We start from the raw sequence: 18,074 nt of genomic DNA, 5'->3' as shown, positions 1-18,074 counted from the left end.
TTACCATGCCAAGGACAGCGGCGACCGTGCAGTCTTCCTCGGTATCTCGTGGCCCTATTGTCTCCAACTTTGGCTCTTCCCTTCCCCCCCACACACACACGCACACAAAGTAGTCCGCCACTTGCCTTTGTGGCTCCTATGAAGGCGTTTTTTATCGGCAAACGCGAGTACCGGCGTGTGCTGCACCTACAAGAAACGATATTTAACGCCAAGATTGCTCGACAAGTGAGTGTGCGCCGCGGCGAGTCGAAGCTGCCGCTCTTGTCGGACGTCGTGATCCTAGTGGAACACAGCGCCCCTGTGTACACCGTAGGTCGACGTGACACGGCTCACGGACTTCCGCCGTACTGCAGCATCGACGTCGTCAAGACGCGGCGAGGCGGCGGTATCACCTACCACGGCCCTGGGCAGCTCACTATGTACCCAATCGCCAACATCCAACTTCTGTGGAAAGATTGCACAGCAGAGAAGCCACGCTCGCCGATTGAGTGGTTCAGCTGGGCGCTGGAAGAGGCAATGATTCAGACAGCCGCGATGTACCACATACCAACACATCGATTCAAGACTGGGGTATGGGCTGACCAGTACAAAGACACCCCAGCGCAGAAGCTCGGCGCCATCGGGCTACAGCTGGGGAGTTGGGTTTCCATGCATGGAGCTGGCCTCAACGTCGCAAGCGACCTGCACTTCTTCGACGACATAATTATGTGTGAGCTGCCGGGCCGGCGCGCCACATCACTCAGCAACGAAATGCAGCACCGCGGCGTCGCCGAGTCACCGCCGCTGGTACAGGCAACGGCGCCAGTTCTGCTACAAAAGTTCATCGACAGCCTTCACCAGCCGCCGAGCTGTGCTGCGCCGCCGCTCGTGGACTTGTCCGCAGACGCGGATTGGCACGAGCGCGTCATAGACGCTGCCGGCATTTCAGCGCCCTGACGCATAGGCTGTGAAACCCGGCGCGACACCCTACCCAAAGCCGGGCAAAAAGCAAAGAATCCTTTACAAAGTGGCATGCATGCCCCCCCCCTTCCCCCAAACCACGCCGCCTCGCCACGGAAAACAACCCCCGGCCCCCCGCCGCGGCCGGGCGAATTTTGGCGGGCCCCCCCCCCCCCACCGTGGCTGCCCGTGGGCCCACCCCGAGAGGCCGTGGGGCCAAGCCCAGGAAGGGGCCGCCGCCCCTCACCCCGGCGGGAGGGGGGCAGCCGCCGGAGGAAAGCCCAGCCCACCCACCCACCCCCCAGCGCCACCAGGGCCCGGAAACACGAAACCCGGACGCCGCGAACAACAAAGCCAGCGCGCGCAAGCACAATCGGTAAGGGGTAGAAGCGAGTTGGTTTGTGGTGGCGCATGTTCTCAGCAACGGAATCGGGCCTTCGTGGTACATGAACGCTTTGTAACGCCATTTATCAGCCCCTCGCACCTCATTATGTTTCCTTGCGGCGAAACAAGGTGCATGTGCACAAGAACAATAGCAAATGCCTACATGTGCCCGCTGGAGCGCTGACCCATGCACGGACATGATGCCAAGGTCAGCCGAAATGCAGAAACTTCGTGCAATTCAAAGTCCGTCGAAATAGAACTGTCCGCACAGGCAGGTGCAAAACTTCTATGAAAACTTCTCAGTTTGCCTTGTATTTCCCCCATTTCTCCCTGCGCCTCTCTTTCTCTCTTTCATCCAAACATGTGATTTGCTCTCCAATCAACAAATAAACCAATGCGAACATAACAGAGAGTATTCTTTCAAACTTTGCAAACCAAACAAGAGCCGAAAAATGCGCGGTGGCTTTGGACGTGGCGGTGGTGGTCGCGGCGGCAGCCGTGGTGGTCGCGGAGGCTTTGGCCGCGGCGGCGCGCGTGGTGGTGGAGGCCGGGGCGGTGGTCGTGGTGGTGGCCGTGGCGGCGGTCGCGGTGGTGGCCGCGGCGGTGGTGCGGGTGCCAAGGTTATCGTGGAGCCGCATATGCTGCATCCTGGCGTGTTCATTTCCAAGGCCAAGACCGACTCTCTTTGCACGCTGAACATGGTGCCCGGTATTTCCGTTTACGGCGAGAAGCGTATCGAACTGGGTGCAACGCAGGGAGGTGATGACAAGAAGGAGTATCGTCTGTGGAACCCCTACCGCTCCAAGCTGGCCTCCGCCATCTATGCTGGTGTGAGTAGCATTCACATGGGTCCCGGCTCGAAGGTGCTGTACCTTGGCGGTGCAACGGGTACCACCGTCAGCCACGTGAGCGACCTTGTGGGCCCGGAGGGCATGGTGTATGCTGTGGAGTTCTCGCACCGTGTAGGTCGTGATTTAGTCGAGATGTCGAAGCGCCGCCCGAATATTGTGCCCATTATTGAAGATGCCCGCTACCCCATGAAGTACCGCATGCTTGTGCCGATGGTGGAATGCATTTTCATGGATGTCGCCCAGCCAGACCAGGCGCGAATTCTTGCACTCAATGCACAGGCTTTTCTGCAGAACGGTGGTCACTATGTGATTTCTATCAAGGCCAACTGCATTGACTCTACTCTGGAGGCGCCTGTAGTGATTGCGTCTGAGCTGAACAAACTGAAGAAGGACAAGCTGAAGCCACTGGAGCAGGTGTCTCTTGAGCCGTTCGAGCGCGACCACGCTGTAGTTGTTGGCGTGTATCGTCCTGTCAAGAAGTCGAAGCAATGATGCGCTAAGCGCACGTCATCCCTGTTTATTTGACACACTGCGCTGAACAATTTGGATTGTGTGAGTGATGGGGACCGCCTGTCTGTTTATCGCACTCGCAGCTTGTGTCGCCGCTTTTCTTCCGTTTTTTTTTCGCGTGTTTTCTAGTGGATGTGCCTAGAAAACAAGAAGGGCAAGTTTTGCCTCTTTTAATACATTGTTGTTGACGGTGGCGAAAACAAAAAGTTATGAAACTAGTGAAAACGAAAAAAAAAACTGAAGCAGCGCACCTGGCAAGAGTCATCGTTTTTTTTTTCCTGTCACGCTCTTGAATCCCATGCGGGGAATGTTGGTGGGAACCACAACGCAGGTAAAAGGTAGCATGCCACCTGTTTTTTTCTTGGGTGCTGCCACCAGTTTAAGGCGCGTTAACATTGTTGCTTTTGTTCTTGTTAATCGATATAGTTGTCTAAGCATTTCACTAACGTGGTAAAGGGAAGAACAACAAAACAATGTTTGAAAAAGTAAACAGGTCTAAGAGTATCTGGTCAACTGTGCTGGCATTGAGCTCTTTTCCTTACAGCACCAAGGGTGAAACTATCAGCGTATTTAGTTAACGACTCTCACAGGCTGACATGCCTACTTAGCCGTGGTGCATAGTATTTGCTCTCGCATATACTGCCACGCCAGTGCCTCTTGCTGACACGAACAAATTAGAAAATGATGCGTTCCCCTTTGCATAATTCAGTGCTTTGGCTTTTACTCTAACGCTCTTCTCGCTTTTTTTCCGTTAAGGAGAAACTGCTCTTCGCTTTAGTCCGTGCACTTTTCTTCTCCATATTGAATACTAGTTCTGTGGTGGCAATCAGCGGAAGAACGCTTTGCGTTTTCAATGTCTAGTTTGGTGTCGAGCCGGAAGCGCATGGCAGAGTATTCTACCTTTTCTGACAAGTGGAGCATTATTGAGGAAGCAATACGCTGCATTTTCAAAAAAGAGGTGTCGAAGAACTCGTTCCAGAGAATACACCACTCTGTTTTTCAGTTGTGCCAAGCACATTACGGGAGCCTCGTATTGGAGCAGCTGGAAGAACAGTTTTTTGCCCAAGTTTCCATCACCGTCAATCGAATTGATGGCTCTTCAACGTATGTTGCCGATTTTTTGCGTGAGTGGCAGGACTACAATGACTCTGTGAGCCAAATCAGCAACATTCTCTTGTACTTCAACAAGAACTATATGTACGCCTGTCATCACTCATCCATCGAACATCTTGGCGAGCGTATTTTTTGCTCCTCTACGTTAGGCAATCCTGAGGTCTCTGAGTGTCTCATTGCCTCCATCAAGCAGCTGATTCACGTACCTGCCGCAGAGTCCACGATTCGGGACATTGGCCAGGAATTATACACCGCAGAAGGAAGTAAGTACTTTGCACGTTGCATGGAAACCCCCTTCGTAGATGCAATGGTCGATAAGTATGTTGTGCAAAGGGAGCAGCAGAAGCAGGCTCTCACCACTAGCGGTTATTTACAGTGGGTACAGAGCGTTGTGTGCAGCGAGAGCCACAAGTACGCCGATACGTTCTTCTACATTCTACTGGACAAGCTGACAAGCGCACTGTACTCCTCACTCATTCTCAGCGACCCATCATCTGTAAATGAAATGCTGACGGGGCCGACCGGTTTGGTACACATGCTGGAGAAGTGGGATGTGTCCAGCATTTCCACTTTTGTGCAGGTTTTCTGTGCGATGAAGCGGGAGAAGGACGTCACTGACGTTATTGCGCATGTACTGAAAGAGAAATGCGAGGACATCATAAACGATCGAGACGCTAGCGTCTTTCCTTTCCCAGGGGTACAAAAGATGTTGCAACTCATTGAGAGGGCAAAGGCGCTTGACGGTCTCTTTCCATCCGAGGAAGGGCATAGTCAGTCACCATTTTTACGCGTTATTCGCAGTGTCTTGGGCAATGACACGCGCTTTATGGAAGCCCTCTCAGTTTACTACGACAACGGTATTCGGCAAGGCAAGGATGATATTGTGAACACAGTAGGAAACAATGTGCTTACTATTTTGCAGCTGATGCCTGACCTTGAGGCCTTTGAAGTGGCGTTTCGAAGTCATCTGGCGGTTCGCTTGATTTACGCGAAGCCGCACGCGGTGGATATGGAGTGTCTTTTTATTGACCGCCTTTTCAACATCTACGGATCAAGTGTGGTGAATCGATTTCAAAAAATGGTAGAGGATATCCGCAGTGCCACGGCTGCGCAGGAAAAACTGATAGCAGACATGAAAACGAAAAAGATATCCCCTCCCTTAGAGTTCGACGTCCTTGTGTTGACAAGCGGTCTGTGGCCGCAGTACACCAACATTCCTCTTAGCATCCCGCAAAGCATGGAATCGTGCAAGCGCGTTTTTCAGGAGTACTACCGCCGCCGCCACAATGGTCGGAAGCTCGTGTTTCAGATGAGCTTGGGCTCGATTGCTTTTCAGCTTTGCCATGGTGGCAGAACGTACCACGTGTCGGCGCATACTCATTTTGTGAACAGTATCATGGCACTGAACTCAGATGAGAACTTGAGCGTTGCAGTCGTCGCTCGACAAGGCGCGCTCAGCTGTGATGAGGTACTTACTCAGTTCAACACTCTTTGCCACGTTGGTCTTGCCGAGCGCAACGGAACGGAGTTTAGGTTTAATCGAAACTTTTACTCCTCGAAGCCGAAGGTAAAAGTGAGTGCCGGGGTGCAGAAGTCGGCTCACGACGGCGGCAGCGTCTCCACCGCCACTCGCAAAGGCATGGATGGCGCACGAACGATGAGCCTGGATGCCACAATCGTGAAGCTCCTGAAGGAGCATAACGGTATGGATCATCAAACGTTATGCGGCGCCATGGAAAGTGAGCTGCGGGATGTGTGCTCCCCCACACGAGCGGATATCAAGCTGCGCATAGACGCTTTGATAGAGAAAGGGTTGATAACACGAGGTGAATCGGCGCACTGCTACTTCTACTGTTCGTGAAAAACACGTTGTATTTCTCAAAAAGAAAATGGGGCAACAAATCAGTAGCTTCTCTTTTCCAACACACACCCTCAAGCGAATTATGTGACCGTTTTCTTTCTTTTTCTCGCTTTTCTGCTGCGTGCCACTAGTAAACAGTTCGTAGGCGGCGTATTCAAGGGCGTTTTATCCTCACCGTCTACGTCAACTCCCTGGGAGCAACCGCAAGTTCCCCGCTCCTCTAGCCTCCTTTCCGCCACTCTTTGGTGATGGCAGAAGGTTCAAGCCCTTGTCTGGTGAAGAGCAGGAGAGCAAGCTCGGCGACATGGTGCAGCGCGCGCGCCATTGCTGGAAAGGTGAAGCTTCTATTTTGTTCTCTATCCTACCCTTATTCTCTCTCTATGGTTTCTGTCTTCACTGTGTTGTTGACTCTCCTTTGACGGCGTTCAACATCATGCAAAAAGGGGGAGAGCTTGCTAGCAACGTAAACAGCATTATGGTTCGCGTAATCCGTCGATCCTTCCTGGAGGAGGTGTCGGAGCGGCTACCTGTGTCGACCACGACACTGGTCGCCATCGTAGTAGGTGCGGTGTCGCTGTACATTTTTTACCGGCGGAAAGGGCCGGTGCAGCGGCCTCCAACCTCTGCGAGAAGGCCTCTTAGTGCACCGCGCGATGCCGGCGAAACATGTGATGCAATGGCGCGCATAAAGCATAAGGCGTTCATTGGGAAAAAGATCTGCATCGCATGGGAGGTTTTGCACGACGGCAAGGGCTGGAAGGCACAGGGAAAAGCGCTGGAGATTCTCCGGTTCTACGCGTTTTCCTCGGAGGTGTATCTGATGTGCCGCATTCGTGATGCCGACGACAAGAAGCAGATCCTTAATCTCGTCAAGGCGGTAGATGGAATCGAACGTCATCGCGTCCTCTTCTGCACCACGGAAAAAGGATACGAAGCCTTCACGCGGCAAATCGACCCGAGCCTCCTGGTCTCACACAATGCAGCGCAGGTAGAGTTCTTGAGGCGCGTCATTCAGACCTTAGTCCTCGTCAGCGGCGATGGCGTTGTCGCGAGCAATGTGGCGTGCGTGCCTTCTGTGGAAGCTATTGCCGTCGACCTCGAGTGATCGGCAGCCATGAACAATCAAAAATTCGAGAAGAAACGATACATCAAAGGCGACTTTGCTTTCTCACCGTGCGTTGTTCTCTCCTTATTATATCAAAGGCGCCTTTTTTTGTTTGTTGTGTGTGATGTGTGTGATGTCAACTTCTCCAACACGCGGTTTTTTGTGCTTTTATGGGTTTGTGTGTGGCTGTGAAAAGTATCGTCGTGCTTCTGTGTCACGCATGGCTTCTTTGTGCTCATGGTTGTGCGCGGATGACTGCTGAAATGACGTGTAACTCATCAAAGCGCGAGAGTTCGAAGCGTTTCCTCATTTGTCACTGCGCAGCTCCGTTGTTACGTGCGCATCTCCATCCTCACCCTCCTCCAAAACAACACTCTGTCGCAATTGATTTTTCGGGGGTCGCTCGTGTTCGCCCCCTCCCCTCCCCTTGGTTAGCCAGCATGCACACACACGCCGCAGCTGCCTGCAATGCCTATTCTTGTGTCTCACTAGTCTACTGAATCAGCCTCCCCCTCCCCTTCTTGCTTTTTTTGTATTCTGCCTCCCTGGCGTCCTCTCACGTTAGTTCAAGCAACGCGAACGTCCGCGCCGCAGCCATGCCAGATGAGCGCATCCTGCTCGTGACCGGTATTCCCTCAAAGCAATGCACCAGTGAGTACCTGTACTCCCTCTTTGGCGCCTACGGGGGTATTCAGCAAATCCGTATCGGGTCATCCTCCATCACGAAAGGCTGCGCCATTGTTGTGTACGAGCAATGTGAGGCCGCAAATAATGCAGTGGGCGCGCTCAACGAGTACGCTCTGAGCAAGGACCGCGTGCTTCGAGTGTCTGTGTACGAAGAAGAGAGAGATAAAAAAGCGCTCGAGCGGCGGAAGCGGAAGCGCGAGATGCAGGCGGAGTACAAGAAGCACATTGCCGACGTCGCACAGGCCGCTGATGAGCCGACCGAGTGACGAGCCGCGCAGACACTTTGCATCTGCTCTTAGCAGTGACTGCTATGTTTCGCTTGTGCAGTTATGGTTGTCGTTGGTATCGCGTATTTGGAGCTGTGTGCGTACGTTTGTACGTGTGCATGCGTGTGTGTGTGTGCATTCCTAGATGAGTGCGTGAAAAAAGATGCCACTGCCCTGCAGGCCCGACTAACAGAAGAGAGCAAAGGAGAACTTGCTCAATGCGCGCACAGTGGTGTTACGTCACGCGAAACGGTGTTTGCTCTGTGCCTCTTCCCTTTTCCTTTCCCTTTTCCGACTCCTCTGTCGTGTCTCTTCTCATGCCCTGTTTGTCACGACCATCCTCCCTGTGCACCCCCTCTCTTCCCCCTGTCCCTTCTGTTGAGTTGTATGGGAGTACCGCATCTCACATCCTACGCACACAAAACTCATTGTACCATTGAGTTGTAGCTTGCAGGTGAAGCAGCGGCCTTGCAGCAGGCAATGTTATCAGTTTTGATGTTCTTGAACTCCCGCGGAGACGTGGTGCTCTCGCGGACGTTTCGGGCGGGAAACTCTGTGCGGTCGCTAGCCGAAACCTTCTGCAGTGAGATCATCTCTACAAAGCAGGTTGACCGTTGTCCTGTCAACATTGTGAAACACATGTGCTTCATTCACCTTAAGCTGACGGAGCTGTACGTCGTGATGGTGTCCGACTCGAATGTCAACTGCCTCATGTGTCTCCAGTACGGTGCACGGCTGTTGCAGCATATCCAGAATGACTACGAGGGCTTGGACGAAAAGCGGATCAAGGAGAACTTTATTGCTCTGCAGGGCATCATCGATGAGTCGATGGACTTCGGATACCCCATCCTGACGGACGCAGAATCAATAAGGGAATTTGTCACGAAAGACGGCGTGGATGCTGCCGTTCTGAAGAACACTCACGAGTCGGAGCGCATCGCCGATAGGATGACCGGCGAGACGCCGTGGCGAGTGGAGGGTCTTGCGTTCCGTGTGAACGAGGTGTTCGTTGACGTGTTTGAAGATGTGAATCTGCTGCTCTCCCAAACAGGAGAGACGCTGCAGAGCAGCGTGTTGGGGCGTGTGGTCATGAACAACTTCCTCTCCGGGATGCCGGAGTGCCAGCTGCACTGGAACGCGAAAGTGATGAGTCACGGTATCACCGAGGCGGCCGGGAGCAATGGTGTCGGTGGTATAGGAGAGGTGGTTCCCTTATCAAGCATCTCCTTTCACAACTGCGTCCGCCTCAAAGCTTCTGGTGAAGAACGACGGGTCACCTTTGTGCCGCCGGATGGTAAGTTCACTCTCATGACGTACCGCTCCAGTGTGAACGTGCAGCCACCGATGAAGGTGCTGTCGGCCAAGGCACGAGAGATCTCGAAGACACGCACGGAGGTCGAGTTCACACTACGCTCAGACACCCCAGCTGGTCGGGTCGCCAAAGACGTCCAGGTGAGCGTCGCCTGTCCGGACAATACAGCTACTGCTGAGGTGAGGGTGGGGCGTGGCAAGGCCAATTATGACCCCGTAAGCCACGCCATCGTGTGGAAGCTGCCGGAGGTGAAGAGTGAGGAGGAAATCGCTTTCTTCGCGGAGATCCGACAGATTGCGCCGACGGAGAACACGGAGCTGCTGTGGACGAAGCCGCCTATCCGCATCGCGTTCCAGTGTGTGTCCCTGTCGCTTACAGGCTTGCGCATCAATGAGCTGGTCGTCAAGGAGCCAACGTTGATGTACGCGGCAAACAAATGGATTCGCTACACCGTCATGGCGGGTGATTATCAGTGCCGCATATAGCGCCCACGGTGTGTGCCGCCGTCTGTGGAGTAGAACTGCACCCGCTGCTCCCCCATTCAACGCACCATCTGCTCTACATGTGGCGTGCGTGTGCGTGCAAGTGTGCATAGGTGCTCTTTTTCGAATACAGACATGGTGTGGAAACCCTGCAGAAGTGGAGGAGGGGGAAGGGGGAGCGGAGGCGAGGCACTTGCTTGCGACGGTAATAAGAGGGCCCCGTGCGGGAGAAATGCGACTCCTCGGTTCTCATCCACCTTCTCGTGTCAACACGATGGAGCGCTAAATCTACTTGAGGGCCGTCAGCTGCTCTTTCGCTCTCCCATTCAGCCGCCACAACTGCACACACATCCTGCTTCGTGTGTTCGCGACGCGCTTCAGTCCGCTTTGCTGCGCGGTTGTGACTCTCCTGTTCCGCGTTTCACTTTCTTCGTCGTTCGTCGCGCCTTGGGCATCCCCTAACCACGCATCACACACACGCACATACACGCGTGTATGTTGCCATTGCCACCCCACGTGGCATATGGGCAGCTGTGTGCACGTACGTATGCGTGTGTGTGTGCTGTGTTTCGTGGGCATTTGCTCTTTTCGTCTCTCCCTCCTCCCTTCTTGTTGGCGGCCACTTGTGTTTCGTTGCTTGTTGCGCTTACCTCCTCTCTACAGCCCTCCCGGATGCACGCGCATGATGATGAGCCGATGGAAGACGCTGGCCATCCACTTCGACTATCCTGTGCACGTCAGCCTCGAGCATGCGCCTACCTTCTCCCTCTTGATGGTGTGAAGACGAAGACTTCCTCACCTTTTCTTCATTTGCGGTTGCTCCGAGGGGGAAAGTGAGGAATGGGGTGCGGAGGACATGCGTGGCGGCCATACTCGCGCCGATGCACATCTACAGAGGGCGTCCCGCAAGTACACTATTCGGTGTCCCTCCTGGTGGGAGAAAACAATAGAAAAGGTTGTCGTTTCCCGTTTCTCCTGCCCTTCCCCGCCAACGAGTGCCACCGTTTCTCCCTACCTCGCTCTCTCTTTCTCTCGCTCTCTCTCGCTCTGTGTCTCCTCTACCGCCTCCAATAATCAGAAAGACCGTGAGCGTAACTTTTCGAAAACGAGGGCACGCGGTATATGCCAATCGAAGAGGACATGGCAACGCCCTACCAGCTGCTGTGGTGGGAGCTGTCCACGTTGCCGCTCGCCGAGCTTTTGCACCGCTACAACGCCGCGAGAGACCTCGCGCAGGAACTGATTGGCCTGATTGCACAACATCAGGACTGCACGATTGCACATGTTCACCGTGTACTGGGTGTCCGAACAGAAGGAGCACCGCGGGACGATGGCGACGTGGGGTGATTGACGCGGCCAGAAATACCAACGGGCACAGAAAGCGTTCATCTGCCGTTGTTGTACAATGGCCACGCCACATGCCGCGAGGGAAGGCGTCAGCTTTTCCTACACAGATTTCCCCACCTTTCTGAACCTGCAATGATCTGCTTCAGTCGTCGATGCCAGCACAGGCACGCACATAAAAATAATAGCAATGCGCCTTTGGTGTTTCTTGTAGTAAAACCGTGGCGTACGTCGCGACCACTGTCGATGCATGCATTGACTCCGGCGCTAGGCCTGGGGCTCGAATACGGCCATTTTCCGAGTGGGAAGGGACTCGTGCGCCATGCTACGCCTTTCTCCGCACTTCCGCTTCCTCCCCTTTATTCACTTGATCGTGATTGTCACAGGAAAGCTGCATGCTTGTTGCCATGCCCCTCCCACCCATCTCCCCCTTTTTTTTCAAGCCTTCCTCGCTTCCCCTCACGGATCTCTCTGCCCTCCCTTCCTACCGCCATACCGTCGGCCCCCTCCTCTGTCTTCGTTGCTCTTGCGCGGCTTCCCCTCTCTTATGATATGGTGAGGTTGCTGTAGTCAGCGAACAGCCATATGTCTCGCCAAAAGGAGTACGTCAGTCCAGCGGGTCTTCGCCTGGACGGCCGTCGCCCGCGGGAGGCACGGCGCATGGACATTGCATTCGGCACGCTTTCCGCTTGTGACGGCAGTTGCGACATCACACTTGGGCAGTCAAAAGTGTGCGCATCCGTCTTTGGGCCGCGAGAGTCGCTCCACAAGCAGGAGGCAAAGCACGATAAGGCGCTTGTCACGTGCGAAGTGGCGGTCGCCGCGTTTGCTGGGGAAAACCGTCGCAATCCGCAGAGGCGTAGCAGGCTCTCAGAGGACATCGGCGCCGCTGTGGTGCAAGTGGCCCGCTCCGTCATCCTCCTTTCCCAGTATCCCAACTCGCAGATTCACATTTACATCGAGGTCCTTCAGCAGGACGGGAACGAGAAAATCGCGTGCATCAACGCGGCGTGCCTCGCCCTGATCGACGCAAACGTTGCTATGCGGGACGCGGTGTGCTGCATTGATGCAGGGATTCTGGATGAGCACATGCTGATAGACTTGACAAACGACGAGTTGCGCTCTCAGTGCCCAGTGATTGCGGCGGCATTCACGGGACACGACACGCGGAACATCATTTGGCTGGAGACGACGTCGCGGCTACCTCCAGACTCGGCGACGCGGCTGCTCAAGTGCGCGGAGGAGGGTGCCACGAAGCTCTTTGAGACAACAATGCGAAAGGCGCTGGAGGAACATGCAAGGAAGATCTTGGCGCTACAAAGCTAGTTGCGCCCGTGCTGTGTTGGGGACGGCATCCCTGTGCTGCTGGTGCTTCTTTCGGAGGCTCAATCAACGGAGCAGCAGTTCATTAGGTGTTTGAGGTATCACCTAGGTTTTGGTTGACCGCCTCATCCACAGCACCTCCTAGTGCCCTTCCTCCCTCCGCCTCCTCCCTTTTTCTCGTCGCGCATCCAGCAGCCTCGTCTACCACTAACCCTTCGAGTAACGCATCGCTCCCTTCTTGCTTACGATTCCACGACAACGGCCTGCGAGAAGAAGCGAAGCACAAAGCAAACGAAAAGGAAAAGAGAGTGTGCGGGTCGTAGGTGAGATCGTGTCATACCCACTGGAAGAGCAGAGGGTGAGCTGCTCGTGTCACGCAACAGCCGCGCAAGGCCTCGCAAGACGCTTGCAGGCTGTTCCTCACTCCTGTTCCTTTTTGCCAATGGCAGCCACACTGCTACAGGCTCGGACAGTTTCCGGTGCCATCGTCCTTCACCGCCCTCCTGGGCGCGTACGGATGGCCACTTCTCCCATTGAATGCTCTCTTCCATGTCTGCACCTTCGTATGTGCTGCTGCATGCTTCCCCCACCCTTTTTTTTTCTCGACTCCTTCGTGCGGTGCACACCGTTAGACAGAACTTCGCGACACAGGAGAAACTCTTCGGCGCCGTTTCTCCCATTCATAACCGCGTCAAACCGCCGCGCCTCACCCTTCCCCCCTCTCCGCCGCGTGGCCCGCGTCTTTTTTTTCTGTCTGTTGTTTTTCGTTGTGGCCTACCCCCTCGCCTGTACACGACAGCTCCGTGTGTCTGTGGGACCTCGCTGCTGGCATGGCATCCATCTTCACGTATAGCGCTGTGCAAAATGGCAAGACTGTTGTTTTGCAAAAGTACTCTGGCTATACGACGCTCATCGTGAACGTGGCATCGCGATGCAGCCTTGCATCCGCCAACATCGAGATGCTGAACAAGGTGCAACAGGCGTATGACTCCCGCAGGTTCACCGTTCTCGCGTTTCCGTGCGCGCAGTTTGCGAATCAAGAGCCGCTCAACAATACAGAAATCGCGCAGTGGTGCGAGGACCTTGGGCTGCTCTTTCCTGTCTTTGATCGGGTCAATGTGAAGGGTTCCTCAGCCGACCCGCTGTTCCAGATGCTACGGGCACAGCAGGGAGCTCCCCTGTGGAACTATACCAAGTACCTGTGTGACCGCAGTGGTGTGCCGCGCCGTAAGCTGGAGCCTAGCTGCTCCATGGACGCACTGCGGCAGTCCATCGAGTGTGTTTTGTAGTGAGCTGGAGAGCAATCAAAATGCCAGCACGAGTCTCCCGGCGGTGAAGGAGGAGGAGGCGAGGACTGCGTGCCTCCTTGAAAAAAAAACTCTCGGACACACGTGCACGGGCACTCATGCACACACACGAAAAAAATCCAAAGACGAAGAGGATCAAAAAGGTGCGAGCTATGCTTTTTTCGGCCAAATTTGTCAACTAAGTCAGCATGGCGAGAGAGGCCGAAGGCGCACAGCTTCCCGAAGCCGCCTTCATTCCCTCCCTCTTGCCCCTGCCGTAGGTGTCCACCTCACTGGCGCTACCCTCCCACTCCCCCTTCTTTCTATCCCATCTCCAGTACGTGTCTTCGCACGTGGTCGAGCACGCAGACACACACAAACACACACACACCGATACACATTTCTAGACCCCAAGGCACGCACAGAGTGTTACGAATGTCAGACAGACGCGAAGACGAACCGGCGGCGAAGCGGACACGCCGCGAGGTCGACCCGGCCATCACTTTCCCCTATGAGCTCGACACGTTCCAGAAGACGAGTATCGACGCTCTCGAGGAAGGCGACAGCGTTCTAGTGTCGGCGCACACGTCGGCAGGTAAGACTACCGTGGCGCTCTACGCCATCGCCAAGGCGCTGCGAGAGAAGAAGCGCGTCATCTACACCTCTCCCATCAAGGCCCTTAGCAACCAAAAGTTCCGCGAGTTCTCCGACAAGTTCGACTCCGTCGGTCTCATGACCGGTGACACAACCATCAAGGCGGACGCGGACTGTCTTGTCATGACGACAGAGATTCTACGCAGCATGCTGTACCGCGGCACCGAAATGCTGCGGGAGGTGGGCTGCGTCGTCTTCGATGAGGTGCACTACATGCGCGACAAGTCGCGTGGCGTGGTGTGGGAAGAAACAATCAGCTTACTGCCTGAGGGATGCCAGTACGTTTTCCTCTCCGCCACCATCCCGAACGCGCGCGAGTTTGCGGACTGGGTGGAGAGCATCCATCCCACCACAAAGGTACACGTCATTCACACAGACTACCGGCCAGTGCCGCTACAGCACTACCTGTATCCGGCCGGAGCCGACGGCATCTTCCTCATCGTGGATGAAAAAGGCAAATTCCGCGATGACAACTTCGGCAAGGCTATCGCGTCGATGGGGACGGAGGGCGTCGCAAACGGTGTGGGTGCGGCAGGCCCAGCCAACGGCTCCTCCAAAGACCCGCGCGGGAACCACAAGGGCGGCGGTGGCCGCAGTCACGGTGGGTCGTCGCAGTCCATGATGGAGATCGTCAAACTCGTGATGGACCGCAACATGTACCCTGTGATCGTCTTCTCCTTCGCCAAGGCGGAGTGCGAGCGCAACGCCCTCGCGCTCTCGCGGCTAAACTTCAATAACACCGAAGAGGATGCTCTCGTGATGGAGGTGTTCAACAATGCTATGGAGTCGCTGGCGGAGGAGGACCGGAAGCTGCCCGCTATTGAGCATCTTCACCCGCTCCTGAAGCGCGGTGTCGGTATCCACCACTCCGGTCTCCTTCCGATTCTGAAGGAGGTTGTCGAGATTCTTTTCCAGGCGGGTTTGGTCAAGGTTCTCTTCTCCACCGAGACTTTCTCCATGGGGCTTAACATGCCGGCCCGTACCGTCGTCTTCACCTCTGTCAAGAAGTTCGACGGCGAGAAGAACCGCTACCTCACCGGCGGCGAGTACATTCAAATGTCGGGGCGCGCCGGCCGTCGTGGCCTCGACCGCGTTGGCGTTGTCATTGCCATGGTGGACGAGGCAGTGGAGCCCGACACGCTGAAGCAGCTGACCGGCGGTGGCGCCGACGTCCTGCTCAGCAGTTTCCACCTGACGTACAATATGGTGCTGAACCTGCTGCGCGTCGAGGACGTCGATCCTGAATTTATGATGAAGCGCAGCTTCTCGCAATTCCAGCGCCTGCGTGACAAGCCAGCGTTAGAGGAGAAGGGTGCTGCTCTGCGCAGGTCCATCGAGGAGATCAACCTCACCCACGAGAGCGCCTTTCGGCAGTACACGATTTGCGAGGACATGATCGCGAAGAAGAGGAACGAGGTGGACCACATTCTGCGCCAGCCCAAGTTCCTCAAGAACTGGGTGCAGACGGGCCGTTTTGTGCATATCGTTCGCGCCTCCGATCAGCTCGACTTTGGCTGGGGCGTTTGCCGCTCGTTTGCCGCAAAGAGCACCAACCCAAACTTCAGCGACCCCAGCACCTTCTCCATCCAAGCTGCTGTGATCTGCATGAAGGCGGACGCGTCGAATCCGAGCGCTTTGACGCCGTGCCCGGTCAGCGAGTACACCTCGGAGAAGGCGGACCTATACACGGTGACGTTCGACTTCTCAGACGTCCAGTCCCTTTCGACGCTGAAGACAAACCTTCCCGAAAACCCGGACTCCGAGCGGGGGCGTGCTGAGGTGGTGCAAATTCTGTCGAAGCTGCAGCGCCAGTTTGGTAACAGCATTCCCGTGCTCACCTCTGCGCAGATGGGTGCCGAGGACGCGCAGCTGAGTAAGCTGCAGACGCAGGTGTCGAAGCTGCAAAAGCAGCTAGAGGACAACATTCTTGCCACATCCCCCACACCAGAGCTGCAGGAGGAGTTTGAGCAGTACAAGCGAAAGGCAGACCTCGAGGCTCAGTTGGAGCAGGTGAAGGGTGAATTAGCCGGCATGAGCAAGGCGGTCTTCTCCGAAGAGCTGAAGCAGATGATGCGTGTGCTGCGTCGCCTGGACTACATCGATAAGGACAACATCATTCTCCGCAAGGCCCGCGTAGCGTGCGAGATAACGACGACAGACGAAAATGAAATTCTGCTGACGGAGCTGCTCTTCAAAGGCGTGCTGAACTCGATGGAGACGGAGATGATTGTGGCTCTCTTATCATGTCTCGTCAACGTGCACCGCACCCCAGATGGCTTCTCGTTGCCGCAGGAGTTCGAGCAGCCGCTGAAGGACCTCAACGAGATCGTTACTCGCATCGCCACTGTTAGCGCCGAAAGCGGCCTGATGCAAGAAAACAGTTCGGTGGAGAAGGTCATGCCGTCACTCATGGAGGTAACCTACCTGTGGGCAAAAGGGGCGAAGTTCGTCGATCTCGTGAGCAAGACCACGGCGTACGAGGGTGATATTGTGCGCATGATGCGTCGTCTGGAGGAGATGCTGCGCCAGCTGGCCTCCGCGGCGCGGTCGCCGGCTATCGGCAGCATCGAATTGCACGAAAAGTTCCTCAAGGGCATCCAGCTCATCAAGCGTGATATCGTTTTCGCGTCATCGCTGTACTTGTAGTCGTGCTGAGCGAATGATGACAGACACGCGTATGCGTGCGTGTGTGTGTGCGCGTACATCTGCAGCTGGTCAGCTACAACGTCGCTGCTGGCGTATGTGTGGCCTGTTGTAACCCCACCCCCTTCTTTTCTGGGGGTGTTTTGTGAGTAACATACTAAGCATCGCATCGGCGTTCTCGAATAAGTGGGTCTTGTCTCTCAGTCCCTCTCGCGCGCAGTTGCCGTCTCTCTCCTGCGGATTGAGCAAGGAAAGTGGACTCTGCGTACAAAAATGAATTCGAAACCTAAAAAAAAGAGTAAGAGGAGCAATGCCTCCTGTGCACGTGTGTATGCCGGTGCATGTGCGCGAGGGAGTGAGTGTGTGTGTGGGGGGGGGGTGCACTTGGTGCTGCGTGGGCCTACTTCGCGAAAGTATAGCAAACATCGAATACAGTATCTTTTTTTCTTGTGCTTCGCCTTTGCTACTCTTGTGATTGGCCTCATGCGTCTCTTCGCAACCTTGCTCTTTTCCTGTCTCTCTCTCTCCTCGTTTCGCGTGCAAGGCCGCTGGGTGGTGGTGGGGTGCGATGGTTCATGGATGCGTTTACGTGAGTCGGCTCCACTTGAGGCCTTTCGAGACTGAGCATCGCGTACTTCTGCCACTGTGCATACGCAAATTCCTCCGCTTTCACCGCCCTCTCCATTCCTTTCTCCTCCTCTTCGCTGGTGGACATCGTCCTCTAGTGTCTGTCCGTGGTGCTACTCACCACATACGTTTGAAAAGTCGTGGAGACAGGCTCGCAACTCCACAGTAGCTTACTGTCGTTCTGCTTGCCATTCTACTCTCTTGGTTGGACGACAGCGCATGCTCCGGCGTAGGTGGGGCGCGCACAGGGCAAAGCATCGCTTTGTCGACCGCGTCAAGGTGCTACTCTGCAGCGGATCTGGCGGTGATGGTGCAAGCATCATGGCTCACGAGCACGGCAATGAGTTTGCCGGCCCAGGCGGCGGTAATGGAGGCAACGGCGGCAATGTGTTGCTGCAATGCGTCAAGCAGCACACCGACCTCAGTCATATCGTGGACTTGGGTAGCCAGATCTCCGCCGGCGCAGGCTGCTGCGGCTTCTCTCGTGAGGCGCACGGCAAGCGTGGACAGGATCTGTGGCTGCAGCTGCCGCTGGGGACCCAGGTAGTGGACATGGACACGAATGAAGTGCAGTACGACATGGATGAGGAGGGGATGCAGATTGTGCTGCTGGAGGGCGGCCAGGGCGGCAAAGGCAATGCCGCCTTTGCAAACAAGTGGCACCACTCTCCCATCGAGTCCACCAAG

At 55.3% G+C, this 18,074-nt stretch overlaps 9 protein-coding genes across 9 annotated transcripts; all 9 read left to right on the top strand.

Moving 5' to 3' along the window:
* Window positions 1–138: 138 nt before the first annotated feature.
* Window positions 139–936, top strand: LMXM_36_3080 (putative lipoate protein ligase; the record flags this gene model as incomplete). Its single annotated transcript, XM_003874611.1, has 1 exon — window positions 139–936. One exon carries the CDS (start codon window positions 139–141, stop codon window positions 934–936), a length of 798 nt encoding a protein of 265 aa, XP_003874660.1.
* A 1,025-nt stretch (window positions 937–1,961) lies between these two features.
* Window positions 1,962–2,666, top strand: LMXM_36_3070 (fibrillarin; the record flags this gene model as incomplete). Its single annotated transcript, XM_003874610.1, has 1 exon — window positions 1,962–2,666. One exon carries the CDS (start codon window positions 1,962–1,964, stop codon window positions 2,664–2,666), a length of 705 nt encoding a protein of 234 aa, XP_003874659.1.
* An 871-nt stretch (window positions 2,667–3,537) lies between these two features.
* On the top strand, window positions 3,538–5,658 carry LMXM_36_3060 (cullin-like protein; the record flags this gene model as incomplete). Its single annotated transcript, XM_003874609.1, has 1 exon — window positions 3,538–5,658. One exon carries the CDS (start codon window positions 3,538–3,540, stop codon window positions 5,656–5,658), a length of 2,121 nt encoding a protein of 706 aa, XP_003874658.1.
* A 676-nt stretch (window positions 5,659–6,334) lies between these two features.
* Window positions 6,335–6,763, top strand: LMXM_36_3050 (conserved hypothetical protein; the record flags this gene model as incomplete). The annotated part of the gene is made up of 1 exon (XM_003874608.1): window positions 6,335–6,763. One exon carries the CDS (start codon window positions 6,335–6,337, stop codon window positions 6,761–6,763), a length of 429 nt encoding a protein of 142 aa, XP_003874657.1.
* A 596-nt stretch (window positions 6,764–7,359) lies between these two features.
* On the top strand, window positions 7,360–7,716 carry LMXM_36_3040 (putative pre-mRNA branch site protein p14; the record flags this gene model as incomplete). The annotated part of the gene is made up of 1 exon (XM_003874607.1): window positions 7,360–7,716. The coding sequence occupies one exon, from the start codon at window positions 7,360–7,362 to the stop codon at window positions 7,714–7,716; it is 357 nt and encodes a 118-aa protein (XP_003874656.1).
* A 480-nt stretch (window positions 7,717–8,196) lies between these two features.
* On the top strand, window positions 8,197–9,513 carry LMXM_36_3030 (clathrin coat assembly protein-like protein; the record flags this gene model as incomplete). Its single annotated transcript, XM_003874606.1, has 1 exon — window positions 8,197–9,513. One exon carries the CDS (start codon window positions 8,197–8,199, stop codon window positions 9,511–9,513), a length of 1,317 nt encoding a protein of 438 aa, XP_003874655.1.
* Window positions 9,514–11,439: 1,926 nt separating this feature from the next.
* On the top strand, window positions 11,440–12,180 carry LMXM_36_3020 (putative exosome complex exonuclease rrp41; the record flags this gene model as incomplete). Its single annotated transcript, XM_003874605.1, has 1 exon — window positions 11,440–12,180. The coding sequence occupies one exon, from the start codon at window positions 11,440–11,442 to the stop codon at window positions 12,178–12,180; it is 741 nt and encodes a 246-aa protein (XP_003874654.1).
* Window positions 12,181–13,007: 827 nt separating this feature from the next.
* Window positions 13,008–13,466, top strand: LMXM_36_3010 (putative glutathione peroxidase; the record flags this gene model as incomplete). Its single annotated transcript, XM_003874604.1, has 1 exon — window positions 13,008–13,466. The coding sequence occupies one exon, from the start codon at window positions 13,008–13,010 to the stop codon at window positions 13,464–13,466; it is 459 nt and encodes a 152-aa protein (XP_003874653.1).
* Window positions 13,467–13,898: 432 nt separating this feature from the next.
* Window positions 13,899–16,763, top strand: LMXM_36_3000 (putative ATP-dependent RNA helicase; the record flags this gene model as incomplete). Its single annotated transcript, XM_003874603.1, has 1 exon — window positions 13,899–16,763. The coding sequence occupies one exon, from the start codon at window positions 13,899–13,901 to the stop codon at window positions 16,761–16,763; it is 2,865 nt and encodes a 954-aa protein (XP_003874652.1).
* Window positions 16,764–18,074: the final 1,311 nt, after the last annotated feature.

The sequence above is a fragment of the Leishmania mexicana genome, chromosome 20 (genome assembly GCF_000234665.1).
Source record: "Leishmania mexicana MHOM/GT/2001/U1103 complete genome, chromosome 20".
NCBI lineage: Eukaryota > Euglenozoa > Kinetoplastea > Trypanosomatida > Trypanosomatidae > Leishmania > Leishmania mexicana.
The sequence above is the reverse complement of the archived record's forward strand: the minus strand, read 5'-3'. Positions and strand labels throughout refer to the sequence as shown.